The sequence below is a fragment of the Salminus brasiliensis genome, chromosome 6, assembly GCF_030463535.1.
Source record: "Salminus brasiliensis chromosome 6, fSalBra1.hap2, whole genome shotgun sequence".
Taxonomy (NCBI): Eukaryota; Metazoa; Chordata; class Actinopteri; order Characiformes; family Bryconidae; genus Salminus; species Salminus brasiliensis.
In genome coordinates, this window is record NC_132883.1 from 876849 (window position 1) to 892573 (window position 15725).

General features: G+C 44.4%; 1 protein-coding gene across 1 annotated transcript; it reads right to left on the reverse strand.

The window, feature by feature from the left end:
• Nucleotides 1–2831: 2831 nt before the first annotated feature.
• LOC140557061 (extracellular matrix protein 2) lies at nucleotides 2832–15385 on the reverse strand. Its single transcript, XM_072681195.1, has 11 exons — nucleotides 15235–15385; nucleotides 13435–13566; nucleotides 11933–12096; nucleotides 10976–11210; nucleotides 10439–10744; nucleotides 9866–9981; nucleotides 7196–7328; nucleotides 5539–5696; nucleotides 5135–5274; nucleotides 4000–4326; nucleotides 2832–3216 (listed from the first exon to the last, which is right to left on the reverse strand). The coding sequence occupies exons 1-11, from the start codon at nucleotides 15383–15385 to the stop codon at nucleotides 3036–3038; spliced, it is 2043 nt and encodes a 680-aa protein (XP_072537296.1). The 3' UTR covers nucleotides 2832–3035.
• Nucleotides 15386–15725: the final 340 nt, after the last annotated feature.

A 15725-nucleotide genomic window follows, 5' to 3' on the forward strand; every position in this document is an offset into this window, starting at 1 on the left:
TATAGAATTTACAGCAGTGTAACCATGGAAACGACAGGTGTGCTATTATGAAAAAAAATGGGTGGCCTGCAGTTAGCACCATGCTAATTGCTAGGGTACAATCCTCTATTTCATGTTGGCTACATTAGCCTCACCCCTCCGGTGTAAAAGTGTAAAAGACTAAACAGGCCTGAATGAACTCTATAAACCAGATTTCTGACCAAACCGTCCCTTTCAAGTGGACACACAGCAGCTCCGGAGACCCAGACAGCCGGACGAGGAGAGTATAATCAACTCTGTGGTCAAGACGGGCCCGATTGAGGCGGTGTGTCATTCCCAGCGTGGAACATCACTCATCTCTTTAAATGCACACCCAGAGCAGCTCGTCTGTGTAATCTGGCATAAAAAGGTGAGCTATTGTGTCGGATCAGACGCTGCCGTGCAGAACAGCGGAGTGCAGGAAAAGCACGGGACTGGTTCTGGATTTAGAGCTTAGTGGGAGGGGAAACGTGCAGAGATGTCGTCTCGCATTCAACTTTATTTAGTCACAGAACAAAAGAGTTAATTACAGTGTCCAGCCGGACACTCCTGAGCACGCACTGTGTTCCACATATGTGTTATTATATATATAAAAGAACAGAATGCAGATTTACTTATTACTTATGAAGCCCTGAAGCAACAGAACATGTGAAAAAACACTGTAAATCAGCAACATATCAGCAACCTATCAGCAGCCTATCAGCATTCACCACTGTTCAAATACCAGTTACTATCAAAAAAACAATCATAACTAATCACGATCAATCATATTAAAGAATGCAGCTGCAGATACAAGTATAAATGGCTCTAATAGACCCCCAATGGGTTTAATAAAGTTCTGGTAAAATAAACATCTAAAATTCTTCATGTTTAAGAGGTGAGACGCAAAACCTCGGAAATGTCTCTCACACAGTATTCTTACAGAATATCAATTTATCTGTGTAATTTATAAACTTTCAAGCTCATCTGAATCTAATAAATAAAATGTCTTTAATAGAATTAATGGCACTTGGTTTTAAAACAAACAAATATGAAATATTCATATATTCATAATCACAATCCATAACACAAAGCCAACACAGCTGCAGATGCAGGCCTTAAACGGCTCTAGTGGAACTTCATAGGTTTGAATTCTAATAAAATGAGGGTTCAGGTTATTTTGGAGTAAAGTATCATAATATATAAATCAGCTCTAATATAAGTATTATTTAATAAACGTCTTGTTTCTGTAACCTAAAAATAGTGTTGTCTTCTGATGTGTGTGTGTGTGTCTGTGAGTATAGCTTATAGAATTTCAGCTTTGTTTTGGAGTAAAATATATAATTTATAAAATGGCTCTGAAAACTTACATCTCTAATCACGATAATAATACACAATAATATTAAACCAATCCGCTGCAAATACATGTATGAAACGGCTCTAATAGAACTAGCAGTTTTATTAGCAATTACTTAATTAGCCAGTTTAAGTAAAGGTCTAACTGAATTAACACTAAATTGACATTACAAACAGAAAGAAGATGAATAAGGACCAAATCTTATTAATGTACTCAACAAAAAGGACAGTATATTAATCCAGTTCATAAATATATTCTAATTTCAAAAATCCTTGAAATATTGGTGTCTCCTGGGACTGCAGAGCTTTACTTTACGTTTAATTAGATATTTTCTTTCAAATTTGATATATAACATGACTTATAACATTTATATAGAACTAATAGAATTTTGTATGTTTCATAGTAGCCAAAAAACAAATGACGTATTAATCTATAATCACAATCAATAATTTAAAACCAATGAAGCTGCAATAGAAATAGCAGAACTTCAGGTTTCCAAATCTCATGAAGGTACTTCATAAGATATTAAAGGTAAAGGTGCACGTATTCGTCACTGTACAGTGTGGACTGTACAGCGAAATGTGTCCTCCGCATTTAACCCATCTGGTAGTGAACACACACTCACACACACACACACACGTGTTAGGGGCAGTGAGTACACACACACACCCAGAGCGGTGGGCAGCCAACTCCAGCGCCCGGGGAGCAGAGAGGGTAAAGGGCCTTGCTCAAGGGCCCAACAGTGGCAGCTTGCCGAGCCCGGGAATCGAACCCACAACCCTGTTAGCGATATCTCGGCGCTCTAACCGCTGAGCCACCACTGCCCCGTATTACAGTTATCTTATATTAGTTAACATTTAATAAACTTCTAGTTGTTCTATAAACCTTGAAATATGGATCAATATCAATATAATACTGACCAATAATCAAGAATCTATATAACACTTAAGTGTCAAATATGAACATCTTCAGAAGTGGTTTGTGTGTGTGTTTATATTATAGTTTATTAAATTTCAGGTTGTTTTAAAGTAAAATATAAATGAATATGAAAATCAATTGAACAACAGAGTAAGTGCCGTCTATAAAAGCAATGTAAATATAAACTGAATAAAATAATAATATCCCAGTAATAATATTTCAGTAATACAGAGTATTAATAATAGAACTGTTATAAAAGGAAGACTGAATAGACACATAACACAAATTTCGGGGGATAGGGGGTATAAAGACCCCCATCACTGTGTTCCATGCCATCCAAAGCCCCTGGGCTGAGCTGGAGTGGCAGAACTAATCATCCAACATCAGGACTTGACCTCACTGATGCTCTTGTGTGGCTGAATGTAATCTAATCGTCCTCACAGCAATGTTCCAGCATAGGACGTAGAGTATTTTCAGACGTGTAGAGGCTGATATTGCTGCAGTAAGGGGGGGCAAACTCTTTATTAATACCCTTATCCTGATATTTTGATTTCAGAAGATTGGAAGACATTGGAGGAGCAGATGTCCACATACTTTTGGACATGTTGTGTAGGTGTTTTATGTGTTACACTGAGATGCTGTCTAGTGAAAAGTCCATCCCCGAGAGAGAGAGAAAGAGGCAAGCAGTGTGTGTGTGTGTGTGTGTGTGTGTGTGTGTGTGTGTGTGTGTGTGTGTATGTATGTGTGTGTGTGTGTGTGTGTGTTACTCGTAGATCTGTTCGTGTCTCTGTGGCCGCAGTATGACGCTCTGGTATGTTCGGATGCAGGACAGCGCTGTGTGTGGAATCAGGCGGCGGTCAATAAGGTTGTACTGCAGGTGGACGGACAGCAGTGGAGAGTCCTCGCGAGCCGTAGAGTCACACAGCGAGTTCATCGGCACCGAACTGCAGAAAAACACCACAAATAAACAGAAAAACAAACATCAGAACAGGCAGACATGACTTTGGATAACCTCTCGCCACAGGCCCCCTAGAGGGCACTATTTCTCCCATTAAATAATAATTAACATTTATACTATTTTATTTATTCAGCACTTTTCCTAACATAGAATGCAGCTCAAAAAGCTTCAGGTAACGTCAGGTAACAAATAATAATAAAAAAAGGTACTTTATATTGACAAAAGTATTGGGACACCTGCTCATTCATTGTTTCTTCTGAAAACTACCCTGCTTTTGGTGGAGTAACTGTCTCTACTGTCCAGAGAAGAAGACTTTCTACTAGATTTTTGAGGAGGAACATTGCTGTGAGGATTTGATTGCATTCAATAAGTGAGGGGATGGTCACCTCATCATCCCCAACTCGTCCAAAAGTACTGGATGGAGCTCCACCACCAAGAACACAGTTCTTCCACTGCTCCACAGCTCAATGCTGGGGGGCTTTATACCCCTCTTGCCCACGCCTGGCATTAGGCAGCATGGAGCCAATAGTTTAATCAGTGTTGATCTGCTCCAGAGAGTCCTATTCTATTGGCAGTACTTCTTCTCTACAGGGACTAGACAAGCTGTCTGTGTGCATTTGCACATGTGTCAGCAATGGGTGCAGCTTAAAGTAGCTGAATGCATTCATTAGAAGGGGTGTCCACAAACATTTGGACATTTAGTATGTAGCTAAGAAACTAGTCTGAATGGATCAGGTAAGTGTGTATGAGTGTGAGTAGTAACTCTAACCTGATGTAGTTGTGGTTGAGGCGGAGTAGCTGCAGGGCTCGTAGCTGTATCACGCCGCGTGGAATGGCTCTGAGCTGGTTGTGGTCCAGCAGCAGTTCGGACAGCGACTGGTAGAGGCCGAGGAAGGACACCTCGCTTACCCCATCCTCATGCAGTCGGTTGTAGGACAGGTGAAGGGAGTCCAGCCCCGGCTTCAGATGGCCGAACACGTACCCAGGGATGCGTTCGATCTGGTTGTGGTGCAGAGTAAGCTGACGGAGCCCCACGGGCAGGAAGGACGGGACGTGCACCAGTTTATTATAGGACAGGTCCAAAGACTCCAGTTTACTGGGTGAAAAACGTGACATTTACAAACAAATGCACTGATTTAATATGATAATATAATTAATATGCTTTATCAGAAAATCACAAAACTGTAGCTAGTAATGCTTCTCCCAAAAAGACCAAACTGCATTACTATTACAGCCCACAAGGTGGTGCTGCAGGAACAGCAGAGAGCTCTCTGACAGCTTCGAGTTGTGAGTGTTATAATAACACTAATAATAACACTCCTACAGAAAGTGGTGGAGGTTCTCCATCACTGTGTTCATCATTAGAACATTTCCAAAGTTCTCCTCTCTCATGGAGTCTAGTATATTTAGAGTTCTCCTCAGATCAACACCTGGTTTGGTGGTAAATCAGGGCTTAATGGTGGTAAATCAGGTGAGCTGCTGCTGCTGCTGCTGCTGCTGGAGTTGAACACATCCTCCACGCTGTGCTGGCTGGACTGGGGGGCGTCCAGGAGAACCCTGGAGGAACCGAGCTCTGTTCTTCAGACTATGATGAAGCAGATCTCACTACTTTCTTTCTTTAGAATGAGAAGCTCTTGTTTCTCCTTTTTACTGGATTCATGTTCACCTGCTTTATCTGATCTGATGAGATCTGGAGCTTCTACTGTAGATTAAATTAAGGGGATTAGACTAGGGGCCTATAAGTTCTGTACAGTACTGTACTGTGTATATGTATATGTGATGAGCTCGGCTCACGGATGGCTGTGGCATCTCCGGGAATTGAACCTGCGCTCTCCCTCTTATTGTAAAAGGGGAGGTTTTCTGTCATAAGGGTCTTTAAGTGCAGTAATCTGAAGGAAACTGACCGTAGGTGAATCCAGGCTCGGGGTGCGATGCGGTCCTCTCTGATTTTGTTGTGGCTGAGGTTCAGCACCCGCAGGTTTACTGTCTTATTGAGAAGTCCAGCATGTACAACCTCGATCCGGTTATCAGAGAGATGCAGCTCCTGCACGCACACACGCACACACACGCACACACATGCACACACATGCACACACACACGCAGAGTGAGGTAGAGGAGGAAGAAGACGTTAGTAGAGAGAAGGGTTGAGAGGTTCTCTGACCAGTGTGTGTGTACTGGGGGTCTGAATTATTCAGTAGTATGACCAACTGTACTGGATATTGCTGTGAGGGACGAGACTAACGAGACTAACGAAACTAACGAGGAACAGAGGTGAACTTCTCAGATTTGTATGTCATCCAGTCTGACCTGCAGGGAGGTCGGCAGACCTGAGGGAATCGCTCTGAAGTCGTTGTCGTCCAGCCTGAGGTAGATGAGCTTCCCGAGGTTCCTGAAGGCCAGAGGAGAAACGTTTCCATCGTGGAAGTGATTATCTTCCAGCTCCAACGTCAGCAGCTGCGACAGACCTACGGGCAAGAAATACCCACAATACCGTCAGTGTTCATTCACCATCTCACACACCAACTCATCCAATCACATCACACACGCTCATCAGGGCCGACTCGAGCCTTGGTCTGGCCCTAAGCAGATTTTTATTTGAGGCCCCCCATACCACCACCTCAGCACCAGATGCTTCATCATTTCATAGGGAGAGAGATATTGCGCAACACGCTGAAGTGCCCGGGCCTTTATCCACCAAGCGACGCATTTCTGTATTCACCCAACAGTATCGCTGTAACCTGGATAACATCATTTTGTTTTATTATTTAATATTATTTTTTTTAAATATATTTTTTATTATGATATCTTGGTGCTCCTGGGGGCCTCCTGGGAGACCCTGGTGGCGTTGAGGCCCTAAGCAGCCGCGTAATTTGAGTACCTGGCTCTGACGCTCATAACTGCAACTGTCACAGACGTGACAGAGTAGTTATAGAATAATAATGAGGAATTATTAGGAATGTAGCATAACTGTATACTCTGGAAGTACAGAGCTTCACGATGGACATACTTCAGTCCACGTTCTAGATAACTTCTTCTAGAACTTCTTCTAGATAACTTGTTCTGGATGATCAAGTCTGTTAGAAATGGCTGAACACCTCCACACTGATTGAGGATTAAAAAACACTGAAGTGAGACTCAAGGTTTCCACAGAACACCCAGACAAAGACCAGGACGTCTGGAACAATGTCCTGAGGACAGATGAATCTTGGGTCTTGCTCTGATGTTTTTTTTGACGGCAGGTTTGAAAATCTGACCTGTCTGATCTCTGTCTGATGCTGTTGCTTCAGCTGTGGTGAGATCTACCTGCTACCATGAGGAGATTTCAGGACTGTTGGAGTCTTCTTTACTCATCTTGAGGTTCTGCCGCTGGGCTGAACTTGCTGGGATGGTCTGACCTGGTCATGTTGGTCAGCTGTTCCTCTTGTAGATGATTTAGTGGACGGTGGAACAGCGTCTGATCTCTCACTGTTCTGAGATCTGTTTAAACCCCCTTCCCAGACTCCTCTGCATCTCCACCCTTCTTTCTGAAGGCCTCAGAGAGCTCTCTGGATCTGGCCATGATGGTGATCTTCTTCACCCCTCACTTCAACCATCAATCAAGATCAGACCAGACTAAACGTCTGAGGTTTAAATCAGACAGACTCCTCCAGAATAATCCTCTCCAACCATGTTCTGATCATCTGCAGCTGATCTTCTGCTCCTGACTCTGATTCTACACATTAGAAGGAGTGATAAATGTGGGGGTGAACTTTCTCCTCACAGGAAAATTATATTTCTATTAATTCTGTTTAATAAATGATGATTAAAGACATTTCTTCAGGGGTGTGAGTTTAGTCAGATCACCTCCATCTCTCAGTGAAGATCACATGAAGATCAGATCAGATCAGATCTCCAGATGTTTAAAGACTTTCATGAGGTGTGTGTGTGTGTGTGTGTGTGTGTGTGTGTGTGTGTGTGTGTATACCCTTAAAGCTATGTGGCGTCAGTCCGCTCAGCCTGTTGTCATTTATCTTGAGCTCCAGCAGCGATGGAGGCAGCGGCGGCACTTTGGTCAGATTATTCCCGTCCAGGTTCAGCCTCCGCAGTTTGGTCAGATTCTACAACATCACAAAACACACCCACACACATAACTCACACACACCTCCAAACACACACCTCACTCATAGCACAAGCTTCCCACCTTTAATACAAACACTGATGCTGGCTCTAGACTCGGGGCCAAATCAAGGCTACACACCACATTCCAAATTCAGCCCTAATCAAACAGGCATCTTCACTCACATTCTGCTGACACTCACACTACGCCTGGCTCACTGCATAGCGCACGATTTTGGCCTTCTGTATTTTTTCCATACTGTATCATATTCATGACTTATAAAGGGTGGCTGAACAGTCACAACAGAGCACACTGTACAGTATTAACAATAAAAACTAAGCCCACCGTTGTGTGTTATTTGACCAATTGGCAACGTGTAAAAGAGTAGCGGGCCAAGAACGAAGCCCTGAGGAACACCTTCAGGATTACAGTACACTAATCTGAGCTACACTACTTATGTCCAAATGGTTGTGGACACCCCTTCTAATGAATGCATTTAGCTACTTTAAGCCACACCATTGCTGACACAGATGTGCAAATGCACACACACACACACAGCTTGTCTAGCCCCTGTAGAGAAGTACTGCCAATAGAATAGGACTCACATGACCCTATTGGCTCCATGCTGCCTAATGCCAGGCATGGGCTAGAGGGGTATAAAGCCCCCCAGCATTAAGGAGCTGTGGAGCAGTGGAAGAAGAACAGTTTGGGATCAGTTGGGGATGATGAGGTGGGGTGGTGATCAACATCCTGACCTCACTAATGCTTTTATCACTGAATCACTGCATCAATCAAACCCTCACAGCAATGCTCCTCCTCCAATATAAAAAAAGGTAAAGGTGCACGTATTCGTCACTGTACAGTGTGGACTGTACAGCGAAATGTGTCCTCCGCATTTAACCCATCTGGTAGTGAACACACACTCACACACACACACACGTGTTAGGGGCAGTGAGTACACACACACACCCAGAGCGGTGGGCAGCCAACTCCAGCGCCCGGGGAGCAGAGAGGGTAAAGGGCCTTGCTCAAGGGCCCAACAGTGGCAGCTTGCCGAGCCCGGGAATCGAACCCACAACCCTGTTATCGATATCCCGGCGCTCTAACCGCTGAGCCACCACTGCCCCATATATAGTAGAAAGTCTTCTTCTCTGGACAGTAGAGACAGTTAGTCCAACAGAAGCAGGATCAGCCCTTTTAATACCCTTGATTTCATAAGAAACAATGAATAAACAGGTGTCCCAATACTTTTGTCCATATATATTAATGTCTGAAACTACATCCTATTTATTATTTTAGGAACATCACCATTTAGAACACTGCATGAGTGTTTGTTCGTAGAAATATCAGCCTGTGTAATGTAAACACAGGCTCCCGGGACCTCCTGCCAGGGCGGTGTTTGGAGTGATTGGCTCCAGAGAGGCACAGCAGACAGGTGTGAGAAGGTGGGGTGTATGAAATGATAGCAGTGTGTTTGACAGAGGCAAAGCTGTGGACAGACACATTCAGCACTGCACAGAGGTGAGACTTGTCCCAGCCATGTCCGACCCAGCGGTGTGTGGGAGTTACACACATGTGGCTGCTTGCTGTTTACACTGTACGTTCAAAACACATGCTTTCAGCCCTGACTGCTCTGGAAAGCCTCGTGGGTGAAGCATGGGCTCAGTCCATTCGAAGGCATTCTGACACACTGTCACACTATGTGTCACTGTCCGCGAAAAACTTTTATCTCAAAAACTGCAACTTTCAATGAAAGACAATGTATTACGACTTTCTTCCAACTCATTTTTGAGCATTTCTATTGGCCCATTCATCTACAAATATGGGCAGAACATTAGGAACAGCAGCCAGATTCACATTATGTCAAAACATGAAAACTGGCGACAATATTTAACACTTAAATTAATGTTATTCACATAGTTTAATAATTATAAATAATATTTATAATATAAATATAAATAAGATATTTAACACCACTTTCATTTTATTGTTAAATCAACTCAGCATGAGAAACTGTCAGTAACAAATGGATTTAAACTAAAACAATGATTTGGGTTGAAGGTCAGATTTAATTGGACGGTATGCTGATTCACATTCTTGATAAAAGTATGTGGACGTTCTGCACTTCATTGTTTGGTATGAGAGTCAGTCTCTGTCCAAATATTTGTGATGTTGCTTTTCTATTAGAGTTGTCCTCTGTGTGTCTGTGTGACAGTACACAGCTGTAATTGTGCAGTTAATTGCTTAATTGCTAATATGCTGCAGTAAGTTACTATGAACACAAGGAAGCTTGTATCCAGTAAATTACTGCACTTTTACTGTGAAATATTTTTTACAGTATAACTGCTACAATTACTCAGGACCCCACCATTACTAGGCCCAAAATGCAGCTTTATAGCACACACAGTGTTTGAAGAGATTAATGTTTATGTATGAAAAAAGCTGAAAATAAAATGATTATTATTTTTTATTAGTAGTATAATTATAGTATTTATTAGGATAGGTAGTGTCCACAATCAGCCTTTAAATGCAACTCACCCGAAACACGTCCAGGCCCAGAGAAAAGTCGTCCAGTTTGTTTTTGCTCAGATCAAGCCACTCCACGTTGGGGAGGCCGGCCAGAGCCCGAGTGGGGATCTTACTGATTTTATTATCTGTGGAAAAATACAAATAAAATGTGAGGAAATAAACCACTGGGTTAGAAATGCTCTCAGTTCACGGCAAGGCCTTCACGGAAATCAAGATTTTACAGGATTCAGAACCTTTGCAGAACCCTAATGCACATTATTTGCACATTTCAAAACTACTAATATTTAAATGATTAAAAACATATACAGTAATTATGTGTATCCTCATGCATATGCACGTATGTAGTCTATTAGTTATTTATAGACTAGACTAGGTAACATGGACTAAAGTACGGAGTACAGGTAGGCTGAGGCTGTACCTTATAATAGTGTCTAACAGCGTCACAAGCGGTACCTGCCTATTGGTGGGGTATAAGCTCCCACTGGCCTCATTAGCCTCACAGCTCCTGTGCAATAGTGGATTTTCTAAGATTGGGTCCTTTAAACTGATCCTGTCTACAATTTTAAAGGTACAACAGCTCACCTGCCAGGTACAGCGTCCGGATGCCGGTGTCTTTAAGAAGGGGCAGGTGTGTGAGTCCTGTGTTGCCACAGGCAATCAGAGACTCGGACAGCAGGCAGCCGGCTGGCAGGGACTCCATATGGACGTATGGGGTGATAACAGGACGTCCTGGGCCTATTGGACGCCCGCTGGGCACCGGTAGCGGCTTCCCGGGGGGTAAAATTACAGACTGTCTAGTAGGAGGAGCAAAGGATCTCTGGGCTGGGGGTAATGCCGGCTTCTGGGCAGGTATCGCTGCTGGTTTGTCATTTGGTGCCACCCTGGCAGCTGATGGCAGTCTACCAGTTGAAGGCACTCTAGGGGCTGGTGCCACTCTGCCAGCTGATGGCAGTCTACCAGTTGATGGCACTCTGGGGGCTGGAGCCACTCTGCCAGCTGATGCCAGTCTACCAGTTGATGGCATTCTGTGGGCTGGTGCCACTCTGCCAGCTGATGCCAGTGTGTCCGCTGATGGGACTCTGTGAGCAGAAGCCAGTCTTTCAATATGGCTGTTTGGACCACTGTTTAAGAAGGCACCATCATTATCATCATCGTCATCATCACCATCACTGTCGTCCTCCACATAATCATCATCATCATCATGGTCATCGTGGTCAAAACTCATCCTCTCCACTACCCCCAGTCCTGGCACTGGCTCAGGACTCTGAACCGCAGGTGGTTTCCTGTTCCACCACTGAGGTTTCGCTACTTCCTCTTTTAGTGGCGGTGTCTTCTTGGGAAGAGCAGGTGGAGCCTGAGGGATGAGAGCATATGGAAAATACATTATACTGAAAATATACACTTAATGGACAAAGGTATTGGGACACCTCCACTTTCCACCTACAGGAGCTTTTATTGAAATCCCATTCTAACCCCACAGGCATTAATAAGGAGCTGCCCCCCCCCCTCTGCAGCGCTACCAGCCGCAGCAGCAGGTCTGGAGCTCTGCTGCAGTTACTGAGTCAGTTGGAGGCTTTTCTGCACTCTGCTCTGAGCTCAGCACTCGGCCCTGACCCCGCTCTGTAGCTTTACGTGGTCTGACAGACACTTGGTGGCTGAGCTGCTCTCTGTGAGCTGTTCCTCCTAAACTCTTCCACTGTTCAATAATAACACCACTCACAGCTGATGGAGGAAGATCTAGGAGGGAGGAGATTTCTCCAGCTGACTTGTTGTTGTTGGTGCAGCGGTGTCTCCTATTACATACAGAACCACGCTGGAGTTCAGTGAGCTCTTCAGAACCTCCCGTTCTTTCACTGATGTGTGGAGGAAAGACAGACTGCAGGACTAGAGGCTGGATTTTACACAATCGTGGTTGAATGGGACTGAATCAGACACCGGAATTCAGTGATTAAGCGGTGTGTCCCAATACTTTTGTCAACAGTATAAAGTGTACAATTCAGTGATTATTATATCCAGTATCAACAACAGACATTATTAATATAAGAAGGAATGCCAATCTTTTGACCAGTACTGCACCTCTACAGTCTTTACTGGAGTTGTGGTCATTTTCGGCTTGACCTCCGGGATGATTTTCCCTTTGCCATTCTGCTGATGGACACTCTTTCCTCTGCTGCTTTTCACCAGCTTTACTTCACTGGGTGCTTTTTGCTCTCTGACCACAGACCTGCTGACTGGTGGAGCTGCACACAAAGAGGCAAACACAGCATTAGAGCGCCACACACGCCCCACTGGACTGCCCACTGGAGTGTGTGGCTTCTGGCCCACAAACTGAGAGCCAGTAGTTTCCACAGCTTTGCACCACATCTCCACACACCTCACATACAGATCATATATCAGGCAGCAGGTCTACAGTCAGTTCCTGAAGGTGCTGAAGCAGGAAAAATGCTCAAGCGTAAGAATCTGAGACACTTTGACAAGAAGAACCTGAACAATGACTGGGTAAGAACATCTCCAGAACATCAGGCAGGTCTTGTGGGGTGTTCTCTCCCGGTATGCAGTGGTCAGTACATACCAAAAGTGCCCCAAGGAAGGACAGCGGATGAACCGAAGACAGGGTCATGGGCACACAATGTTCGCTAAAGCTAATGGAAGCCCCGCCCACTTTACTATTAACTATGCTAACGATAGTCTTGGTGCCAGATACCACAGCAGGACACCTTCAGAGGTCTTGAAAAACCCATGCCTTGATGATCAGAGGGCACAAAGGGTACCTACACAATAATAGGTGGGTGGTTTTAATGTTAGGGCTGCCTGTTAGTGTATGGCCCACAAATTAGCATGGTGCTACCCACAGACCTGGTGGAGGTTTTCAGTAATCTCTAACAGACCTGATTATGTGCTTTCAGACACTGTATGCCTCACTGTTATCTAGAACATGGACTAAAGTACGTTAGCAGATGTAAACACAACAGCAGCGTCTTGAAGCCTGACTTTTGGCTGTACATTTGTCCATTCCGTGCGCGTTTTGGTCCAGGTTGTCTTCACACCAGTAATCTATTTGTGATTATATGTCTGAAGCAGCTAGCACACAATGCTAACCGATGGGTTTTAGCCTACTTGTTAGCTTCCCATGCTGGACAATCCAGCTCAAGGCCTGCTTCGGCTGGCAGCTGGTGTTTAGATGGTCTAAGCTGGACATTTGATGCTGGTTAAAAAGCTGTCCATCCAGGCAAAAACAAACCGTATACTGGTCAACCAGCTCTTGACCAGCTTGGTATATGTTGCATTTCATTCTGGTCATGCTGGTCAAGCAGCTTATGGCCATACCGGTGGTCTAGCTTGGTAAGGTTGATCATGCTTGCAGATCAGCTAAACTATCAAACTCATTCATAACATTCCTTCTACTGGTCAGGAGCTTGACTGGTCAACCAGCTTAAACAGTTAGACCATCTTCAGCTGGCCAGGATGTTTTTTTTAATTGGGGACATCAGCCTTTTGATCTGGGGTGGGTGTGTGGTATTACTCCGTAGCTTTACTGGTTTTTGTGAGTGTGTGTGTGTGTGTGTATGTGTGTGTACCTGTAACTAGGCAGGGAACAGGATGGCAGCTAACGGTCCCAGCTCTACACTGGCACACATTGCAGGCATCTGGAGACCAGGCAGCTCCCTCAAACAGAAAGATCCCATTCACCAGGCACTGAGTACTGCTCACTGCTCAAACACACACACACACACACACACACACACACACACACACACACATATAAATGGTCTATTAGCTTGTTCTCCGTCATTCCCACTCCGGGCCGGAGCGCTGCTGCTGCTACTGCACTATGGAGGTTTGGTGGTGAAGCTGCAGGAGGAGAACCTCTCTCCAGAACTGCTGTGTAACTCTGCAGAACCCATAGAGTCATATTAGTGTAAAATCCTGTAATATTACTCTACCACCTCCGCCCACATGCTGCTCCACCTTCAGATCAAGCTTCTGCAGCTCTCACACTAACCTTTATTGAGGCAGCAGAGCGTTGGAGGCTTTTCTGCACTCTGCTCTGAGCTCAGCACTCGGCCCTGACCCCGCTCTGTAACTTTACGTGGTCTGACAGACACTCGGTGGCTGAGCTGCTCTCTGTGAGCTGTTCCTCCTAAACTCTTCCACTGTTCAATAATAACACCACTCACAGCTGATGGAGGAAGATCTAGGAGGGAGGAAATTTCACCAGCTGACTTGTTGTTGTTGGTGCAGCGGTGTCTCCTATTACATACAGAACCACGCTGGAGTTCAGTGAGCTCTTCAGAACCTCCCGTTCTTTCACTGATGTGTGGAAGAAAGACAGACTGCAGGACTAGAGGCTGGATTTTACACACCTGTAGCTGAATGGGACTGATTAAGATTAAGAGGTGTGTCCCAATACTTTTGTCTACAGTATATAGTGTACAGTTCAGTGATTATTATATCCAGTTTCAACAACAAACATTATTCATATGTCAAGAAACTCCAAGGCCTAATCTCCAAATTTCTACATGGATAATATATTATCAATAGATGGACACTAGATAACAGTCATTAATTATATAAATAAATAATAGTAATATAATTATTATGAATAATAATTATTAGTAATATAATTAGTACATAGTAACATACTAAAACAGTCATATGAATTCAATAAGCATAGTAATACAAATAACCTACGACAGTTGTAGATGTGTATATTACATACACTATATGGACAAAAGTATTGGGACACCTACTTATTCACTGTTTCTTCTGAAATCAAGGGTATTGAAATGTAATTGCCTCTACTGTCCAGGGAAGAAGACTTTCTACAAGACTTTGGAGAATGAGCATTGCTGTGAGGATCTGATTGCATTCAGCAACAAGAGCATTAGTGAGGGCAAGATGTTGGATGATGATCAAAACCCCATCTCGTCACCCCCAACTACCCAACTTATCCCATCAAAAATATTGGATGGAGCTCCACCACCATCATTCCAGAGAACACAGTTCTTCCACTGCTCCACAGCTCCTCAATGCTGGGGGGCTTTATACCCCTCTAGTCCACGCCTGGCATTATTAGGCAGCATGGTGCCAATAGGGTCATGATGATGATCTGCTCCAGTCCTATTCTATTGGCAGTACTTCTTCTCTACAGGGTCTAGACAAGCTGTGTGTGTGTGTGTGTGTGTGTGTGTGTGCATTTGCACATCTGTGTCAGCAGTGGGTGCAGCTTAAAGTAGCTGAATGCATTCATTAGAAGAGGTGTCCATAAACATTTGACATATAGTGTCCCTATATATCTAAAGAGCCGTGCTGTAGAGTGTAGCACAGTGTAACTCGATTAATATGAATATTAGAGTAATGTGCTCTTCTGCACTCACCTGGATGGGCAGGTGTGTCGTATCCGGCTGCTGCTGGAACGAAACTCTTCTTCTGTTTCTCACTTCTACCCCTCACTCCGCGTCCCTCTGTGACAGAAATGGCCACACACACACACAGAAACACACACAGATACGCCAAAGGCCGAGGCATGGTGAGTGTATGAGTATCCCGCCTGAACCTGACGACCGGTCGAGTGTTTCTGCTGAGGGTCTGAGAGTGCTTTTATACTCTGAGGGTAAACCTCAGGAAAGGTGTGAGAGAGGGGGAGGACGGGTGGAGAGGAAGCGGGTGGAGAGATAGAGAGAGCGAGAAAGAGAGAGAGAGAGAGAGAGAGAGAGAGAGAAAAGAAAACACGTTCAACAAAGCTGCTCTTTCATTCCCCCCAAAACTCCAAACTCCAAACTCCCCCACGGACCCGCACCCAAACAGGCCCTCGGTTAGAGCAGGAAAGGCTTATCTAACAGGCCGGATTATCCTGACGTCACACTCC

Coding starts and splice junctions, on each gene's coding strand:
- LOC140557061 (XM_072681195.1), bottom strand. CDS start 15,385: ATGCCTCGGCCTTTGGCGTATCTGTGTGTGTTTCTGTGTGTGTGTGTG. Junction 9,982..10,438: donor CCGGACGCTGTACCTGGCAG/GTGAGCTGTTGT, acceptor ATTTTTCCACAG/ATAATAAAATCAGTAAGATC. Junction 3,217..3,999: donor CTCAACCACAACTACATCAG/GTTAGAGTTACT, acceptor GTTTTTCTGCAG/TTCGGTGCCGATGAACTCGC.